General features: G+C 41.9%; 1 protein-coding gene across 5 annotated transcripts in view; it reads right to left on the minus strand.

Moving 5' to 3' along the window:
- Positions 1-20,897, minus strand: part of WDSUB1 (WD repeat, sterile alpha motif and U-box domain containing 1) — a 39,613-nt gene continuing 18,716 nt past the window's right edge. For 3 of the 5 annotated variants that reach the window (XM_040971609.1, XM_040971607.1, XM_040971605.1), the window contains 2 exons: positions 9,566-9,706; positions 2-374 (listed from right to left, as the gene is read on the minus strand). In XM_040971609.1, the coding sequence (XP_040827543.1) occupies positions 217-374; positions 9,566-9,706 (299 nt within the window). In that variant the 3' untranslated portion in view covers positions 2-216. Of the gene's footprint in view, positions 375-9,565; positions 9,707-20,897 lie in introns of all 5 variants that reach the window. The other 2 variants (XM_040971604.1, XM_040971606.1) reach the window with 2 other exon arrangements.

A 20,897-nucleotide genomic window follows, 5' to 3' on the forward strand; every position in this document is an offset into this window, starting at 1 on the left:
TATACTTTTAATTGCACAAATGTTTTTACATTAAAACTAGAAAATGAAGATAGATGTGAAAATCCATGTATTTTGAAGAATGAAATTCACAATTTTATAGGTAAGTTTACCTCTCTTTCAGTTTTGCTTTTTAATATGGATGGTCTGGTAGGTAAAATTACCTTTAAGTTCTTCAAATGAAATCACTGAAAAATATAAGTAAAGCTACAGAAAATTTTATTTTTGCTGTGTCTCTAGCCATCGGTTGATTGCCATTTTCAGAGTCCTGTTTGGCGTCAGCACCAACGAAGAAAGCACGAGATTGGTCATGGGACTTGTGCGTTTCTTTTTGCTGATCCAGTTTTCCATTGCTTCCTTTTCATATGAATAACCATCTAAAAGAAACCAACAGATTATTTGTAAAGTAAGAAAGAGAAGGGAGACTGCCGAAGTCGGTGTAAAGCAGCTCGGCCACTGCCCTGCATTTCTGCTGAGATACATTAAGGCTGGACTGGGCTCTGTGGAGCCCAAACTGCCTAGAATGGTGCGATGCTGAGCGCCTGTGGCCGTCCTGGGCTCCTTTCAAACACTGCAACCCGGGTGTGTGCGATTTGACACAGTGGAAGAGGAGAGCTGGGCAGAGCAGCTGTGAACATGCTCACCACTGAGGGACCAACTGCATGCACGTGACGGGGACACACAGCCTTTGGAGTAAGGTAGTGGGGCCTCCCCTACCCGGACGGTTGGGAAGATGGACACTTGGGATTACAGAAAGTGCCCTAGCACAGACCGGATGGGGACTTAGGGTGCCAGAGCTTCACTTAGTACCACAATTCACAAGTTTTTCCTTTTACAGAAAAGGGAAAGATTGGAATTCTGTTTCACTGCTTTTTACATTTTGTCTTCTAGCTCTGAAGGTAAAAATGGTGGCTCCTCATTACATTTATGCACTAAAGAAATTTAAGACTTTTTTGTGACTGTTGTCATCTGGGTGGATCCAACTACAGTGAACTAAAGCAAACACTGCATTTGGAAAAGCAGATTTCCACAGTTTCCAAACAGAAAAGCATTATACCACAGCATGCACTTAGAAGTCTCCTGTCCCTGCCCAATCCGTGTCCCTCCCTCCCCATACAGGTGGCCACAGGTATGTGTTTAGCCTTTGTGTGTAGACGTACACACACGCCAGCATGCAATGCACACTATCTCCCATGACACTGTATGGACATAGTGCCAGATGGCTGCTGGTTTTCCTAGCCTTTTGTAAACAGTACTGCACTGAACAGTCCTATGCCTCTGTCACTTGGGTGTCTGCATAGCACTTTGGGAGGACTCAAGTATGACTGTTAAACTGAAGAGGGAACGTATATGATTTTGTGTTCCACTGTGGACTGCCTTCCCTGGGAGCTGGCCATCTGTCCTTCCGATGGGCACTGTTTGTGGAATACCCTGTTGCCTACAGCAGCAGCAGCAACGGAAGCTGCTGTGGGAACCGCCAGATGTCCAGCAGGTCCCAGGTGAGCAGTGATGGAGCCCTCTGCTCTGCTTTGTCCAGTGAGCTCACCACTCACTGTCCCCCATGTCTGTCAGGCATTTGTCTCCTTGGGAAAACTGAGCATACAGGGAAAAATCAATGTTTCAATCCTTTACCTGGAATGTAAAAGGGTTCTTTGCTTAGACTTGTGAGGCTTTTGGAATGACTTCAGCATGTACCTGAGGGATGGGTTTAGTTTTGTCCTTTCACACATGGCTGTTAGCTGTCAGAATGCCACTTGTTTACATTATTTGTTTAACCACCAATGTAAATTACCATCTTGATCACTCATTGAATTTTTAAATGCACTTAGGTCAATATCTAGGATTTAGAATTTTATGATGGCCCATTGTTCTGTTCTTGTGGCAACACCACTCTCAGGCATACTCCCTACCTGGGAGGGCAAGACACCTTGTTCTCTCCTGGTTTGTAGTTACAAACTGTTTGCAATGGAACTGGTGAGTACCTTCTGGATCTTTCGGGAAAAGCAGGGTGAGGATCATGTTAAGACCCATACGCTGCTTCTGTAGTGCCAGGCGGTGCTTTCCATTTAAGTGCACTTTACAGGGGTGTTTCACAGGTTTGTTCCCATGTTTGGTAAATTCTGGACTGTTCCATATGTAAGTGTGCATTCCAGTTTCTGCATGTAAACTAATTCTGTTAGGCCTTTTAAGAGGTTTATTCATTTATTTGAAAGTAAAATGGAAGTAAGGAGAGGGGCCAGCACAATGGCTCAACCGGCTAATCTTCCCCTTGCAAGCTCCAGGATGCCATATGGGCACTGGTTTGTGTCCCAGCTGCTCCACTTCCCCTCCTGCTCCCTGCTTGTGGCCTAGAAAGTGGTGGGGGATGGCCTAAAGCCTTGGGACCCCCTGCAATACGTGGGAAACCCAGAATAAGCTCCTGGCTTTGGATCTGTTCAGCCTTGGTGAGTGAAGCAGTGGATGGAAGATCTTTTTGTCTCATTCTCTGTAAATCTTCCTTTTCAATAAAAATAAAGCAGCGAAACACACCTTGCAGCTGCTGGCTCAAACTTCAAATTGCTGCAACAGCCAGGTCTGGACCAGGCCAGTGCCAGGAGCTCCATCTGGGTGCCAGGTGTTTAGGGGTTTAGGCCATCACCTGCTGCTGCCCAGGATTACATTAGTAGGCAACTGGACTGGAAGTGGCGCAGGCAGACTGCCAATGCCGCAGCTTAACCTGTGGCATTATAACACCATTTTCCTAGAGGAAGGGTTTCCCCTTTGCCTTTTCTTCTTTTTCCCTCCACCCCACAATGATTATGTGTGCTCATTTTCTGGGCTTATATCTTACATTGTGGAAAGAGTTAAGCAACCTTGAGTATTCCTGACTTCAACAGAAATTCCTCCATTAGCTGTGGGAACACACAGAGCAGCTCCATTAGGCTGCACCTGTGGAGGTGAGTGTAAGGGCCTCCGTCCTGCAGGGGGCGTGCTCTTTAGAAGACGACGGGGAAGCATGTGAGGCTGGCCTTGGCTTGGTAAGAGCTCCCCATCTGTCCTAGTGACCCCTTGAAGCAAGCACCAGCCTGGTTGCTCCCTTCCTCTTCCCGGGACTCAGTGCTTATAACCTCAGCTCCTTCCCTTTCTTGACTCAGAATGTAGAATTCAGTGATTCTTGCCTTCTTAGTTGCTGTAGCCATCGCCACTGTGCTGCTCAGCTGTCGCTCTCCCACCCTCCAGCAATCACCCACCCACTCTCCTCCTCAGTGAAATTCTTTCTTGGATAGTGGATGCCAGTGAAATTATAAAATGTGATATCTGGCTCCTCTGACGTAGCATCAGGGTTTTCATATTTTCATATATATTTGTTACTTTTTATGGCCACGTAATAGTTCATTTTGCCTATATCACATTTATCTGTTAACACCTGAGGTTTGCCTCCTTTTGGCAATCAACCCTGCTACTGGGGTAAGACGTTCTGGATGAGCATCTCTTCATAGTTAGGGATGGAACTGTGGGGTCATGTAATAGCTCTAGTTAGCTTTGAAGGCCCCCCCCCACTAAAGTGACAGCCACACCACTGCACACTGTCACACAAGCAGGTCCCCAGGTCAGCACATCCATACCAACACTTTGTCCAACTCTCGAACTGACCATGTTAGTGTGATGTGCTTGCTTTCTGTGGTACTGATTAGGGTTTCCCTCGTGGCCTCTATTCAGAGTGTTCATTGGTCATTAGTGCATGTTTCCTGGATAAAGTTCTATCCAAATTCTTTGTATCTTAACTGGGTTATGGGCTTCACTGTAAGGACATGAGAAGAACACTGCTCCATTAGTACCAGCCTGCTGCAGATGTGCACGGTGGTGGTGCTGTAGGAAACACTGAGGCTGTAGGGCCTTGGTTCAGGCAGGTCATGCTTAGCCAACTTAGCCCAGTGCCTTCTCTGTGTCACTCCTTTGTCATTTACAGAAAAGCATGTTCGCTGCAAGAACTGGTTGCAGAAATCTGATACTTAGGTTTGTATTTTTTTGGTCTACTGGCCCTCTGAAAGGAAACGATCAAGATAGTCTCATCTGTTGGTTCTTTTCTGAGAAACATTAAATGAGATGATAATTTGCTTTCTTCCTTAGCAATTACTATGCTTACTCAATTTTTCTCTTACATGAATTTTCTTAAAGGAATATATATATATATATTTTTAGCAAGGGTGTGACACAGCATAAATGTTGAATTCTCCAGTCTGTGCAGGGGGTATGGAGTTCTCACTAGAGGAAAGTCAGCTGCACTGGCCTCAGTGCTGAGGGTAACACACAGCACTTCCTGCAGCACGTGCCCGGGGGTCTGCAGTCTTCCTGCGTTAGCATGCTTTTCACCCTCCCGAAACACTGAGCTGCTGGGACCACTGTGGCATTACTGATGCCCAGCTTAAGCTTCAGGTAAGACAGTTCACTGCAAGTGTAATTAGCTTCATGAGATCAAACCAAGTCACCAGCAAGGAAAAAAAATATTCAGTATGATTAAGTTACTGTTTTTTATTGAAGTTTTGAAAGTCTGTATTAGTTAAAGAGGCCCCTAAATTATTTCAGTGGGTATGTTCCAACAAACTTATTCCACAACTCAATTTGAAAACTTAGATTAATAAATTCTGATAAAATACTAAGTCATGGTATTGAATTTATCCATTCTCCAAAGCACAAGTAAATAGACCTAAATTTCACTTACAAATAAATAAAAGCAGCATTATTTAAAATGGCTTCAGCTTCAGTAAAAAGCTCAAGGAAAACATATTAGCTTACCAGCTTTGTTTAACAATTATGTTTTTTCCTAGAAAAAGTAGACCCAGAAAGCCTAATGCAGAGCCCAGCCATCACTACACCTGGCAACCCCACAGGTCATCCGGCACGGGCTGACCTGAAAGGGAAAGACAGCAGGCAGTGTCATCAGCTCTGACCAACACTCTGCCTGATGCTGGTAATCCTGGTTCCCAGGGAAGGAGCTGGTGGTCTGACCTCCAGCACTTCTTAGGGTTGTGAACACAGGACTGCCAGAAATGACGAGGGCAGGGAGTGAACACACCCCAGAGGTTAGAGAGCGTGCAGCCACCTGCAGGTACCCGGGATGACACTGCTGCAGAACCGAGGACAGCTCTGCCTTCCCTGGAAGGAGCCCAGTGAACCTGTGCAAAAGAAGGTGAACCAAGCCAAAAAAGGCTTCTCTGAAACTAGGCTGGCTGTGTTCCCCACACGAGTGTGATCAAGGTAAGACCCCAGGAACCCTTTGCAAGACAAAGTGGTCACAGCTGCTTTAGTAGGTTGGTACAGCTATGTGAATGCGTGCACTGACACTCCTGACAGCAGGGCCAGGATGCCTGCCCTTGGCCACACTGTCCTCCTGTTCCTTCTCCTCACCTGCCTGCAGCAGAGACATGTTAGACCTGCTATTCTAGTCAGAGATTTTTCCTTTTAATGAAACTTACAGAATTTGTCCATTCAGCCCCTCAGATGAAAACCACGGCAGTTTGAGAGCACTTGAAGGCCACAGAAGGGACCCAGCAGGAACACAGGCAGCTCTCCCACAGACTGTTTCTCAACAAGCCAGAAGGCTTGTCCTGCAAGAGAAACTGCAGCCGCAGAGTCACGGAAAGCCGCAGTGTGGCCCAGCCAAAGGCCTCTGTGTGCACCATGCTGCTTCCCCAAGGTGAAAGCAGAATGCAAGCACAGCATGAACACGCCGTGGAGAGGCTAAAAGTAGACTGCACAGTCCTGTGTGGCAGGAACTCGCTTCAAGCTAGCAATAAGCACACTATAAAGACATCTTTTTGGTTCTCTTAATATAGAATTGGGTGTTACTCAGTGTTTCTGACCATAGGAAGGTTACAGAGTGATTAATGAGGACTCATGGATTATGTTAACCAGTGAAAAACTTCAAAATTGTTACATGAACAGAATCACATTGTAAGTATTGTTTGGGGTAAGATTTCAGAATGGGCAGATGGGTGTGGTAAGGGAACGGTGGTGTCCTCATAGCAGTGGTGGGCAAACAAACCCCAAGTTCAATCCAGGGAAATGTAAACAAAATCATGGAGCCCATCTCTTGTAGTATCATCAATGGACAGTGCTCCCAGAACTGGGCAACGTTTACAAGGTATGCTTACTGTTCCTTACCATTTTCATGTTGTGCCAAGAGTTCTTTCGATAGAAACAAATGCGTTATTACAGGAAAGGTAAAAATGAATGGCATGGCACTGTATAGTAAGGCTATGGATGAACTACAATTTTTACACAGCTGGTATCAGTGAAAAGTGATTCAAAACAGTTTACATACCCATTCCTAGAACAGCACACCCCAGTCCACAACAAAAGTGAAGGCAGGGAAGTAATGAAAGACCTGCTAGCTACAGAATGAGCTCTGCTGCAGGCTTTTCTTGCTCTAACAAGTTTCTGATTCAACAGAAAGTACTATTAGACTAAAAAGGGAAGAAATTGTGAAATCCAAGACAACGTTGAATGCTTTCTCCCTGTGAACAAGTAATGTTAGCACATGTTTGGTTCTATACCATGTATATATAAGCAAACAAATCCTTCAACTATGTAGTGTTATAAAAACATCACCAAATTCAGGCACTGAAGCTACCATTTTAATCTACAACTTAACATGGTAGTGTTCCACGGCTAAGATAAACTGTGCTGCCAATGAACTTGTACATCTTTTCTCTCTATGGATATGGTTCGTCTACCACTCTGTTTTTGTAGTTATTCTCAGTTAAATATTTGAGTAGACTTGCTAGATGGGATGGTAAATTAATGTTTAGCTTTGAACAGATTGCCAAAATGTTTCTTTCTCTGTGCCACTGAACCATTCTAAGTTTCCAACTGAGAATTGCCAGTTCTCTACGTGCTTGCCAACACTTGATTTCTTAGTCTTTTTAATTCTTACCAGTCTAGTGGGTGTGAAGTGGTTCTCACTGCACTAGGAAAGCTTTTCTGAACCCCCCCCCCCCCCCCCCCCCAGATCTACGGTAGCCAAGACACTACGGTGGTTAATGTAAATGAAGACGTAAGATGAACAGAACATCATTAAAAATCTAGACAAAGACCCACAATACAAAATCAATTTCAGCAAAGATGCAGAAATACGATAATAGATATCTATTTTTGTCCATGCCATACACAATAATTTCTAAGATTACAGTCCTAAAATGCCTAGAACACAACAAATTTTTAAATATATCATGGCAGGGAGATTTCTTAGGACTCAAAGCAGCAAAATGAAAATGATAAATCTGACTTCATCAAAATTAAAACCTTTTTCTCTAAATGATGCTCCTGAGAAAATTATAGGAACCTACAGATTGGAATAAAATATATGCAGTGCACTATAAATTCCAGATATAGTTCCTCTAAGATAAATAATTCTCTGCCCCTCTTTTGAGTTAGGTTCTGCAATTTCCAGGCATATTTTTATAAGGTGAATGGATGATGAACACACAAAAACATGCTCGGCTCCATTAGTCCTCACGGTAAACTCCTAGTGCAATGATGCCCCTGGGACATCTCAGCCCCTCTTCTAAGTAGATCGGAGTTTCCACTGATTTATCCAGCTGCTTGCTAATGCACACCCTGGGAGGGCGCAGTTCCTGACATGCACACAGAACTGGATGGAATTTAATCTCCTAGATTTGGCCTGGCCCTGTTGCAGGTATAGGTAGAGTGACCCAGCAGCTAGAAGATCTCTCTGCCTTTCAAATGAACACTTAAAAAAAAAAAAGCTTATGCAACTGCACCATCCAATGCAGCAGGTATGTCCTAATTAAATATAATCAAAGAAAATTTATATCCTTAGCCATATTCCAGGTACCCAATACTTACCTTGTGGTGCATGGCCAGTTAGAACACATTCCCATCAAAAAATGTTGAATAGCAACTTTAAAGGATGTGAATTACACTTAACAAGCTTGATATTTGTATGTTGATTCATCAAGGATGCAAAAAATATTTTGCAGCTAAAGGGATACTTTTTATAAACATACACTGGAATCTTAAAAATATTTACCATAAGTGCCCAAAAGATATACCTTTCCCCAAAAAGCAGCCTCAAGCACTGCAAACTTTAAAACTATTTCCTTAATCTTTTGAGTAAAAGAAATGTTATTGTGGGAATGTATTTGTAAAGGATGTTAAATAAGGGGAGCTGGGTAGGGTTGGTAACCACTGGTGCTCATGACATCACCATTTGCGATTAACCTCTCCTCTTAACCTGCAGGACAGACTGGCCCCTCTCTGGAAGGGGAGAGTAAGCTGTGCAAGAGGCACAATGAACAACCACGGTTAAACCTGAGAAACTTCTGAATGAATAAAGGACCTGGAACACTATAGTGCCTGGTGTGTCACTTTTTTTTTTAAGATGACTGCTACATAAATCAGTTGCCATCTCTGTTTAGCATTTGAAAGAAACTTGAACTAGAATCCTAATACCCCCACCAACACTAAAGATATGCTGAAATTGTCACAGCCTGAACTAACAGGTGACTCATGTTCCCTGTTAGCAGGATGGTTGGACAAGCTAACTCATTCAAACAACTATCCAACATCAGCATATATGGGGTTACAAAAGTCAGCACAAACCTGAGTGAAAATAGATACACTTAAATATATTCTTTGCTTTCTAAGAAACAACCCTGGTAGAATTCTCCAATCAAGTAGCAAATTCAACAAATTTATGATGACTCCTCTGTGCATACTCATAACATACTTCAACTGACTAACGCTGTTTGGGGCACATATCCTATGGAAACAGCTTACAGAAAACTTGGTTCATAACACTAGCTTTGTGCTATTTACAATAAAGAGTCATAAACATACACAAATCAGTATGAGTCAAGAAATTACAACTGAAAAATAAGTACACTACATCAACATCCAGAAATGTGCTTGGTACAGTTTTAGGCCAAAATAATGTGAAATTAAAACTAAAAAGTATGCATGTTTGTATTTACTCATAAGGAGAAACCAATACAACCCTACACATTCTATGAGGCAGTTTAAATTCATAAGTGATCTCAGTCTTACCTTCAAAAAGATTTTATCTTTACATTCTGTTACCTATATACAAAACTGACAATTTACATAAAAGTTGAAAAAATATTATTTTGATCCAAGACCTACTAGCCAATTTTACTAAAATGAAGCACACAATGTGTATTACTTTATAATTTTTTTTTTAATTTGACAGACAATGCCCATTGCAGCAAGGACTGGGTCAGGTGGAGGCTGGGGGGCCCAGAGGGTGGAAGGGACCCATGTGCTTAAGCCATCACCTCCTGTTCCCAGGGCATGAGTTAGCAGAAAGCTAGAATGAGGAGAGGAGCCAGGACCCGTAGCTGGGTGCTCAGAGAATGTGTCAGAAGCAGCTTTTAACCACTGAACCAAATACTCCTCAAGTGAGTCTGAGAAGAAAAACTACTTATGTGAAAATAAATTATGAAGTTTGAAATTCTCCAACTTCAAAGAAATGTATGTGAACTACCTCCTTTATTTATTCATGTAAGACATAATTCCCCTGCCACTCAGGTTGGAGCCACACACATACCTGATGCGATGACCGGATCTTTCATAAGTTCCCGAGTAATGGGGCAGATAAATTCATCGGGAATTCCAGAGGAAAGGGACTTCACCTTGGTCCTGAGCTCTTCAATCTTCCTCAGCACTTTACTACGCAGCCCTAGAGACTCTGACAAGAAACCGGGGTCAGGCCTGCAGAGCTACAGGGTTATCTTTTTTTTTTTAAGGATTTATTTTTATTATTTTTTTATTGGAAAGGCGGATATACAGAGAGGAGAGACAGAGAGGAAGATCTTCCGTCCGATGATTCACTCCCCAAGTGAGCGCAACTGGCCGATGCTATGCCGATCCCAAGCCAGGAGCCTCTTCTGGGTCTCCCACGCGGGTGCAGGTTCCCAAAGCTTTGGGCTGTCCTCAACTGCTTTCCCGGGCCACAGGCAGGGAGCTGGATGGGAAGCGGGGCTGCCGGATAGAACTGGCGCCCATATGGGATCCCGGGCGTGCAAGGCGAGGACCTTAACCACTTGCGCCACCGCACCGGGCCCTACAGGGTTATCTTGACACCAGTTAAGCTTGGACACCTACAGAGGTTCATCTATTCCACTCCCAACTCTCCACTGTGCCTCAGCACTGTTTACAGAGCACTTATTCCGCTTTGTAACACATTATCTATTGTAAAACTCAGGAGCAGCTAACAGCTTTTTTAAAAAAATATTTCCATTGGAATGATATACAGAGAGGAGAGACAAGATCTTCCATCTGATGATTCACTTCCCAAGTGACTGCAATGGCCGGTGCTGCGCCAATCTGAAATCAGGAGCCAGGAGCCTCTTCTGAGTCTCCCATATGGGTGCAGGGTCCCAAGGCTTTGAGCTGCCCTTCACTGCTTTCCCAGGACACAAGCAGGGAGCTGAATGGGAAACGGACTGCAGAGATTAGAACCTGTACCCATACTGGATCCCGGTGCGTGCAAAGTGAATGCTTTAGCCACTAGGCCACTGCGCAGGGCCCTGAAGAGCTTTTTCAAACACCTCAGATTCCAACAGTTCAAGAATTTCAAGTTGCCCAGATACTAATCCATAAAATGAAAAGGATTATCATTGCTCAATATATCATGAAAAGTTCCCCAAAAGTGTTTTTAAACTAGTTCAGGTTAGTCACATAAAAATGTCATGCCATAATATTTCAAATAATGAAATTAAATATATTTGCTGATTCAAGTAAAACAAAATCATAAAGCTCACCTCTGAGTCCATTTGTTTTTAGTTTTAGTTGGAGGAGTTCTGGTGTAATTAAGGCTAGGACATTTAGCTGTTTACATTTTTACAACCATGTGACAGTGCTCCTTTAGGTTGGGATGTTGGGAGGTAGGACATTAGAACATTTCAGAATGTTTCCTATTCCTCCAAAGAAACTATACCAGGCGACACTCCATGTCCTGGCATGAGCTTCTGTCTCAGAAAACTCAAACCCACTCAGCCACCCTGTCCTCTTCCTAGCTGGAGGGCAGACCCATTCAGATGTGGGTACAGATAACAGCTTCCTCTTGGGCTAGTTTGCCAGCCCAAAGTTAAAGTCAGGCTAGGATGGGAGGGAGAATGTTTCTACGTTCAGGCTTCCTCAGCTGTGCCACAAACACCAGTCACCCTCATCACACCCAGGAGGAAAAGAGAGTGAGGCAGAAGTAGGACAGTGAGTAAGCTCTCCACCCATTTGAGGATACAGCTCCCTGACAGTGCAAACCTGACAAGTCAGGCCAGCTGCTGCCTGCTACTGCACGACTTTGCCTGTGGATTCTTTCCAATATAATTCACTGAAACTAGATGTAGACTATTTGATAGTCATTAGAAACACAAAGCACAATGCCATTTCTTTACACGTTGAGTAAATTTGCAAAAATATTTGTGTCAAAGATTACCTGAGATATTAGAAATCGCTATCCAGATCTAAAGGAAGCTCTTTCTACCCAAAATGCCTATTGAAGGCAGATGCCTCTGAAGTCTAGCACCTGAGGATCTGTGTGTCTGGCCAGCCTCAACTCACAAGGCAAAGAAACACTCACTCTGAGGGTATACTGCCTCCATGATACTACATTTGGCAGAGCTGCCCTTTAATGCTGTTAAAAGAAATATATCTGAGTGGTGGGGAAAATTTTGAGCTGCCCCCTGGTTCACTCTCCAAGTATCTGCAACGACCAGCGGCTGAAGCCAGAAAGCTGGGAACCTGGAACTCAACCCAGGTCTCGCACATGGGAGGGGCAAAAACAACTGCCTAAGCCGTATCTGTCGCCTGCTGGGATCTGCAGTGCCAGGAGCCAAAGCCAAGAATCAACTCGAATATGACTCCTCTGTTTTCATTCACTTTTCTGCAACTCAAGACAATTTGATTTTTGCCCAGATGGGTCTACCATAAATACCACTTTTCTAGGCCCAGGATAACATTCTCTGTCAGTCTCTACCTCTTGCCAAGACTATGAAAATGGTGTTCCTCTAATATGGAATGCAGGCAGCTTAACCATCAGGGTAAATGCAACGAAGGGTGTAAGAAGTCAGGGTGGACCCTGTGCTTTAGGTAAGGAGGGGCCTGAGAGATGAGAACAATGAACAGAAAAGGGTTCTGGTAAGACAAGGATAGCATGTGTGCAAACTGGAGGATGAGATGTGGGACTGTGGGACTGTGTTATGCTTCCTGAACATGTGCCCAATAACTTGCTAAACAAAAATCCTCTCCCACCCTCCGCATGCACAGGGCTTGCCAACTAGCATGCGGTTTTGGTGGAACACACAGCTAGACACAGCCATCTTGTGGAAAGAGTTAAACTATTTATAATGAAAATATACTGCAGCATTTAATATTCTGGAAAAAGTGTTTTCCCATCACATATGTCTGCACTAACATTTTGAGTGCTTATTGTATTTATAATACAGAATACAGAAGGTCTAATTCAAAACTAAGTATTACTCTTGTCCAAATGCAAGTCACTTACATACAGTCAGATCACTCTGCCCTCAGGGAAGCATTTACCGAACCATATGCCCAATGCTTAGCTAAAAACAAACATCTCTTTGAATCAGGGATTGGGGATGAATATTACAAACTCGAGCACTGTATGCCCGGTGTACAGGCCACGGGTAATATCTGCCTAGTAGTTACTAGAATCCCAAGAAGGCATCTGTTTCCTGATGACAAAACAAAACCAGTACCAGCCTCAGTACCTTTCTTTCCTCTTACCCAATTCTGGAGAATAACGTAATTCTAACAGCCATCCAATGAAACACAAAACCAAATAAAGACTCTGAAAACCCCAGAGAAACTGACAGGATGGAGCCCTTCCTTCTGGTGCCCTCCCTCCTACAGCTGCCCTGTGTCACTGCCGCCACCGCAGCTCAAGACTGCAGACTCCTGCCTGCTCACTCAGTCACCCCACACAGCACTCCAAGAACAGAACCAGAAACTACTGGGAACAAACTGCTTTTTTTCCCTAAATGAATAGAATTTTAAAAAGCAAATTTCAGAAAAGAATGATCAAGATGGGGCTGGTATAATAGGTAAAGCCACCACGCTGGATGCCGATTCAAATCCCAGCAACTCCACTTAAAATCAAGCTTCCTAATAATGTGCCTGGGAAAGCAGCAGAAGATGGTCCAATGGGTCCTCCACCCAGGTGGAGACTGGGAAGAAGCGCCTGGTTCCTGGCTCTGGCCTCAGCCAGCTGTGGCCACTGCAGACATTTGAGGAGCGAAACAGCAGATCAAAGATATGCCCCTCTCCCTCTCCATCACTCCGCTAACTTAGCTTTCAAATAAATAACATTAAATCTTTAAAAAGAAAAGTTGCCCAAGAAAAACTGAGGGAGGGAAAGACAGAAAAAGACAGAAATATTATTAGCATAGGAAAGAAAAAACCCCATACTATATACACCATGGGTTTTACAAGTGGATTTGGAGAAGGTGGTGGTAAGTGCAGTCTGCTTCTTTCATTTCTTTGAATCAGACCAACCCTGATGGTAAATTCAAATCCCACAGACAAAAAAGAGTCTGGGTATCCTCATGAACCTCGCAATGTAGGTCGGAGTAAACCACTACTATCCACAAGATCTGGCTGACATCTGTGGAGCTGGAAGCTACAGGACAGATGACGGCCCTCAGTGAGACAGAACCCATGGAGCAGCAGTAAACTGGGCCGTGCCCGTCCAACAGAGGGAAGGGCGCAGTTCCCAGCCTGGGAGGAGTAACTGCATTTTAAAGGTGCATAAACAGAAAAATGGTGAATGTTCAATTCCTTAGTGTTATGTGCAGTGACATAGTTGGGTAATATACAATCATTTAATATAGTAAAGTATTACTATGAGTTGAGACACGAAACTTTCAAAATTGAGTTTATGAAGACAGTTAAAGTCTCAAAAAATTGGCATCATTTTTAACATAGAAAATGGTAAAAATGTCTTGTTTTATATGTTTAGGGGGAGCACACAAAAAAGGATGCCTCCCTTAAAAATTCTTATTCCCACATAGCAATCTATGATTGACAATTACTTAAATATTAGCATAAATACTGACATTAGGTACAACAGCTCCTTGGAACTTACCACACCACGTTTCTGCCACTTCATCATCTACAGCAATTCCCAATTCTATGATACACACCAAACACTGATAGTCTCAAAGCCCAGGCACAAACTGACGCCAACGCATAGATGGACATGTGACAGGCAGTGCACTTCCTGGCTCACCTAACATATTTCCTACAAGCAACTTTCCTGCTCTTTTTTTAAATGACATGCTTTTCAGATACTAAATGTTATCGTAGTGCACAAAATTTCAAGGGCTCATAAATGACTTCCAGTATCCTCAGGCTTCTTGAAACTGTAATCTGGATAATCCTATGCCAATGTAGTAGTACTAGACAGTTAGTTCCTATCTAAAATTGTATGTCTGCTTTACCCCCAAGGTGTTCATTAACCCAACCCAAGAAAGTGGCTATTACCCCTGGCTGCATTGCTAATTCAGACAGAAATTTCAAGCCTGCACAACTTCCTTTCCACTAAAGGCTCACTGGAAAAAAAGATTTGGTAGATTGTTCAATTCCTTAAAAAATACTTAATTTTAAAGTGTCAAGTGTAATATATAACTACTTTGGTCTCCAACACTCCAGTGCACTTCACTGCATAATTAATCTACTTCCTCCATAAGTTCCATGTTGAAATTAGTCACACTGACATGGGAACTGTCTTCTTAATATTTTTCAAAGGCAAAGCAAAGTAAAACAATTAGGCATTTAAAGAGGAAAATTCATTAGCATATAATTATACACTCATCTGTTTGCCTCTTGCTTTCTGCATCCAGTCTTAATTTTCTATTGGTCTAATCTACTGTTTTGCTTTTCTTGAAATCAAGACTAAAAAAAATTAATTACAAGTAAAAAACAGTACTTAAAGAAGACTGAGGTTAGTTTTCTGAAACAAAAACTTTTAAAAATTTAGACAATAAGTCTTAGTCTACTTACTGATATATTCTGTGTTTAATTTGAATTTATTAACTTTCCAAACTTTAAACACAAGGACAAAGCAGAAGCCTATTAGACAACACGCAACATTTTTTTTTTCCACAAATAACAGTGAATGTTCAGAGTTAGCAATTAATCACCACTGAACTAACTTAAATTATATGTCCTTTTGGATTCAGTCTGTTAATACCAAAACTCAACTAAATTTCAAAATAAAATTACTGCCAAACCTGAGGTTCATCTTTGGAAATCACTGCAACCCATTAATTGTGTCCTGACTACAAAAACTAAATGCAAAATTAAACAAAGGCTAAATATAAGAAATATACTCATTTTTATTATACTAATGTGTATAAATTATTTCATATTAAGTAATGGTTGCATTGTGATGTACTGCAAGAAACTAACAAAACATGTGATTAAAAGGCTAAATGAGAGCCTGGCAATGGTAGCCTAGTGGCTGAAGTCTTTGCCTCGCATGCAACGGGATCCCAAATGGGCTCTGGTTTTAATCCTGGCAGCCCCGCTTCCCATCCAGCTCCCTGCTTGTGGCCTGGGAAAGCAGTGGAGGACAGCCCAAGGCCTTGGGACCCTGCACCCATGTGGGAGACCCAGAAGAGGCTCCTGGCTTTGGATTGGTTCAGCTCCGACCTTTGTGACCACTTGGGGAGTGAATCAACATATGCAAAATCTTCCTCTCTGTCTCTCCTCCTCTCTGTATATCTGTGTTCCCAATAAAAATAAATCCTTTTTAAAAAGGCTAAATTGGAGAACTTTAAAATAAAACCTTCACTATTATCTATTCTCCCGAAAAAAACACAGTAACTTATAAAGAAATGTTACTTGTGATACAAAAGTAATGTTTAAGATTTATTTTTAGTGGAAAGGCAAATTCACAGAAAGAAGGAGATACAGAGAGAAAGACCTTCCAACTTCTAGTTAATTCCCAAAGTGGCCACAATAGTAGGTGCTGAGCCAATCTGAAGCCAGGAGCTTCTTCTGGGTCTCCCATGTGGGTGCAGGGTCCCAAGGCTTTGGGCCGACCTCAACTGCTTCCCCAGGCCACAAGCAGGGAGCTGGATGGGAAGTGGAATAGCTGGGATATTTACAGGCTTTCATGGTATGGGGTGCATACAACCTTACCACCACCTTCACAAATCTCACAAAATCAACATTCTGTTAATTTTTTAAATGGCCATTAACTGTGACAGATTTAAATGGACTTTAATACTATACTACACATGTCAAGGAGTGTTAACACTACATTTAAAATGACTACCTAGGGCCCAGCACGATGACCTAGCGGCTAAAGTCCTTGCCTTGAATGCGCCAGGATCCCATATGGGAGCCGGTTCTAATCCCGGCAGCTCCACTTCCCATCCAGCTCCCTGCTTGTAGCCTGGCAAAGCAGTCGAGGACAGCCCAAGGCCTTGGGACTCTGCACCCGTGTGGGAAACCTGGAAGAAGCTCTTGGTTCCTGCCTTCGGATTGGCTCAGCTCCAGCTGTTGCAGCTACTTGGGCAGTTAACCATTGGATGGAAGATCTTCCTGTCTCCCCTCCTCTCTGTACATCTGCCTTTCCAATAAAAATAAATCTTTAAAAAAACAAAACAAAAATGATTATCTAAGCCATTTTATCACCAACAATAAATCACAACATGGTTAACCTCATTTCCTGAGCATATTGGTTAATGTTGGATTTTACTACAGCATATTGACAATAATGTCTGGTCATTATTTTTTTGAACATGAGCTGTAGCTCCAAATTTGTTTTTGATAAATATGCAGTACCAAAACAAGTAAACAACTGTAAGAACTCAACAATAAAGACAAATTAAAAAATAGGTGAAGATCTGAAAATATTTCCCCAAAAATACATCAACAAAGATGCTTTGTGACGCTGTGCAAATACAAACCAAAGTTACAATGAAATATTTTATGACTCCTAGAATATGACCAAGTTGTCAGAAAATAAGAAGCACTGACAAGGATGCAACGAAATTGGAATTCTCACACATTAATGATGGAAATGTAAAATGGTTCTGCTACTTTGAAAAGCCATCTAGCAGGTGCTCCAGGTACTAATGATGATCATGCTTCCATTATATACTCAAAAACAGGAAAACAGGCAGTAACATTAAAACTTATACATGAACATTTGTAGCAGATGTATTAAAAATAGCCAAAAAGTACAAATAACCTAAATGTCTTCCAACTGGTGTACAGACCACAAAATGGAATTTAATTCAGGCATGTGAAAGACATACTGAGTATACAAAAACATGGACAAACCTTGGAAGCATTATAGAGAATGAAAGAAACCAGATATAAAAGCATACATAAGATGGTATTTTTAGAAAGGGTATGGAAAATGTGAACCATCAAAAAGCCATGTGTCAAGGCAAGGCATTTTCATACAGTAGTTTCAGCCCCTTTATAATGCCAACATTCCTTGTAAGTGCTGGTTCGAGTCCAAGCCTCCCCACTTCCAACCCAGCTTCCTGCTAATGGCCTGGGAAAGCTGAAGGTGGGAGATCTGGAAGAAGCTCTTGGCTCCTGGGATTGGTCTGGCCCCAGCTTCACCATAACATCCATTTGGCAGATGCAGGAACTCTCCCTCCATCTCTAATTCTCCCTTTCAGAAACATTAATGTTTTTTAAAGATGAAGAAAATACTATGCATGGATTAAAAAACAAAACAAAACATACATATGTTCTAATTCCATTTTCAACATACCTTCTGAAGAATTCATACATTGTGATTTTATATGTGTGTCCAGAATAGGTAAATCGACAGAAACAGTAAACTAATCAGAATTTCTAAGGAGGCTAGAGAGAGGTCAGAAAACAGTCAGTACCCTGTCTCGGACTTAGAGCTGGGCCAACTGTGTGGAACCTAGCACTTGCTAAGACCCAAAGCCCTTTTAAAAAAAAAAAAAAAAAGATTTAATATTTATTTTTATTTGGAATGTCGGATATACAGAGAGGAGGAACTTCCATCCGATGGTTCACTCCCCAAGCGGCCACAATGGCTGGAGCTGAGCAAAGGCCCCTTATCTTGGCTGATTCTCACACAATGAGCCTCTAGACTTGAATGGCATTGGGCAGAAGACTGCACTTGACAGGTACTGGACTCACTATGAGAATACCCGAGACCGAGTCCTGCCTCTATTTTCAACCCAGCTTTCTGCTAACATACATCCTGGGACGCATCAGAGCGAGTGCAAGTACCTGAGTCCCTTCCACTCACATGCATGACCCAAATGAAGTTCCTGGCTTCAGGTTGGCCCACTCAGGTTGTTGTAGACATTTAGAGAATAAAATAGCAGATAGAGAATACCTCTATTAGTCTGCCTTTCAAATATATACAAATAAATGAACTAAAAATAAACCAAAAAACCAAAATGCAATAACAGGGGCCAGAGTTGCAGTGCAGACACTTAAGCTGCTGCCAGCAACACCAGTATCCCAATTCAACTCCTAGCTGCTCCATCTCTGATCCAACTCCTGCTAATGTGTCTAGCAAAGCAGGAACACACGTCTGAAGTACTTGGGCCAACCCATCATGCCAGCCTCAGAACACATTCTTGTTATCAGTACATGGAATCTTCTCCAGGACAGACCATTTGATAGGCCAAAATTCTCAGCAAATTTAAAAGAACTGAAATCATACCATGCATCTTTTCAAACTACCAGGGAATGAAGCTGGAAACCAGGAAGTCAAGAATTCCAGAAAATATGCAAATACTTGGAGGTTGAACAACATGCTTGTGAATGAACAGTGGGTCAGTAGAACAAATCAAAGTAGAAATAAAAATTCTTGGAAATGAAGGAAGATGTCAACACAACATTGTATCAAAATATGTTGGATACGGCAAAAGCAGTGCTAAGAAGGAAATTCATTGCTATTAGTGCCTATACCAAGACAACATAAAGGCTTCAAATAAATGAGTTACCAATGTATCTAAAGAACATAGAAAAACAGCAAAAAAAAAAGGCAGAAAAAAATTAAAATTAGAAAACAAAATTGAAACAAAAAAATGATACATATAATCAGTTAATGGGAGAGCTGGTTCTCTGAAAAAAAAGTTCACAAATTTGATATGACATTGGCCCAATCATTAAAAAAAAGTCAATGACCTATATCAGTAAGATCAGAGATGGAAAGGGAAACAATAGATACCATGGATATACAGTCATTAGGAAAGATTACAAACTATAGGCCAATGAACTGGAAAATCTAGAAAAACATCAAAAACCTAAATAGACCAATAACTAGGGCAGAGACTGAATCAGCAATGAAAACTCCCAACAAAGAAAAGTCCAGGGATGACTTCAACTCTACCAAACCTGTCAAGAGAAGCTACACGATTCAACACAATAGAAAGGGAGGCAACTCTCGCAAATTCCTTCATTGTGGCCAACAGGACCTTAATTCCTAAACCAGAACAACAAGAGAGAGACTATATACCAATTTCCATGACGAATGCAGATGCAAAAACTCTCAACAAAACACTAGCCAGTATTTATCCCTGGCATGCAGGATGGTTCAACATATGCAAAATAATAAATTTTATTCACCACATCAAACTGAAAAATAAAAATCACATGATTATTTCAACAGACTGAGAAAGCATTTAATAAATTCCAATATTCTTTCATGCTAAAAGCCAAATCAGGCATAAAATGATCATTTCCTCAACACAATCAAGGCAATACATGAAAAAATGCAATGCCAACATCATACTGAATGAGAAAAAGCTAAAGACGTCTCCAGTAAGATCTGGAACCACACAAGGATACCCACTCTCACTCACCACTGCTACTCAACACAGTACTGGAGGCACTAAGCAGAACTACTAGGCAAGAAAAAGAAATCACAGAAACAGAAATTGAAAAAGGTGAAGTCAAACTATCCCTGTCTGCAGAGAACATCATAATCTATATAGGGGAACAAAAAGACTCAGCTAACAGACTACTGAAACTCTTAAGAGAAGTCAACTACAGGACACAAAACCAATGTCAATCAATGGCCTTGATACACACAAACAATTCCATGGCTAAGAAAGTTTGCAAAATAAGTCTAATTCACAAGAGCAGTAAAACACAAAGCACCTCAAACCTACTAAAATTAATCAAGGTTGTGAGGGATCTTTATGATGAAAACTATAAACCATTGGGTCCAGCATGATGGTTCAATTGGCTATCCCTCCCCCTGGAAAACGCTACCATTGCATATGGGTGCCAGTTCTAATCCCAGCTGCCTGCTTCCCATCCTGCTTCCTGCTTGTGGCCTAGGAAAGCAGCAGAGGACAGCCCCAAAACCTTGGGATCCTACACCCATGTGGAAGACCTGGAAGAACCTCCTGGCTTTGGATCAGCTTCAGACTGGCTCAAAACCAGCCATTGTGGCCATTTGGGGAGTGAACCAGCTGATGAAAGATCTTTCTCTGCATATTTTCTCCTCTATGTAAATCTGCCTTTTCAAATATATATGCAAAATAAATATTATAAAAAACCCCTACAAACCATTCAAGAAACAGATGATCAAATCATGGAAAAACTTGCTATGTTTGTGGACTGGTAGTATCAACATCATCAAAATATGCATACTGTTGAAAGTAATCTAGATTCAATGTGAGCCCAAAGAAAAGGGAGGGGCAAGGAAGAAGGAGATGATCCACTAGGCATATAAATCAATAGTGGGTGAAAAACAATACTAATAAAAAAGAGCAAGCCAGCACTGGTGAGGACACTAGGACACTAGAACCCTCCTCCATCGCTGGCAGAACTGTAAAGTAACTCAGCTACCTTGGAAGACAAAGTATAGTCTGGCTATTCCTCAAATTATTATA

Source organism: Ochotona curzoniae, unplaced genomic scaffold (genome assembly GCF_017591425.1).
Source record: "Ochotona curzoniae isolate NIBS_2020 unplaced genomic scaffold, NIBS_Ocur_1.0 contig_2210, whole genome shotgun sequence".
Lineage (NCBI taxonomy): Eukaryota > Metazoa > Chordata > Mammalia > Lagomorpha > Ochotonidae > Ochotona > Ochotona curzoniae.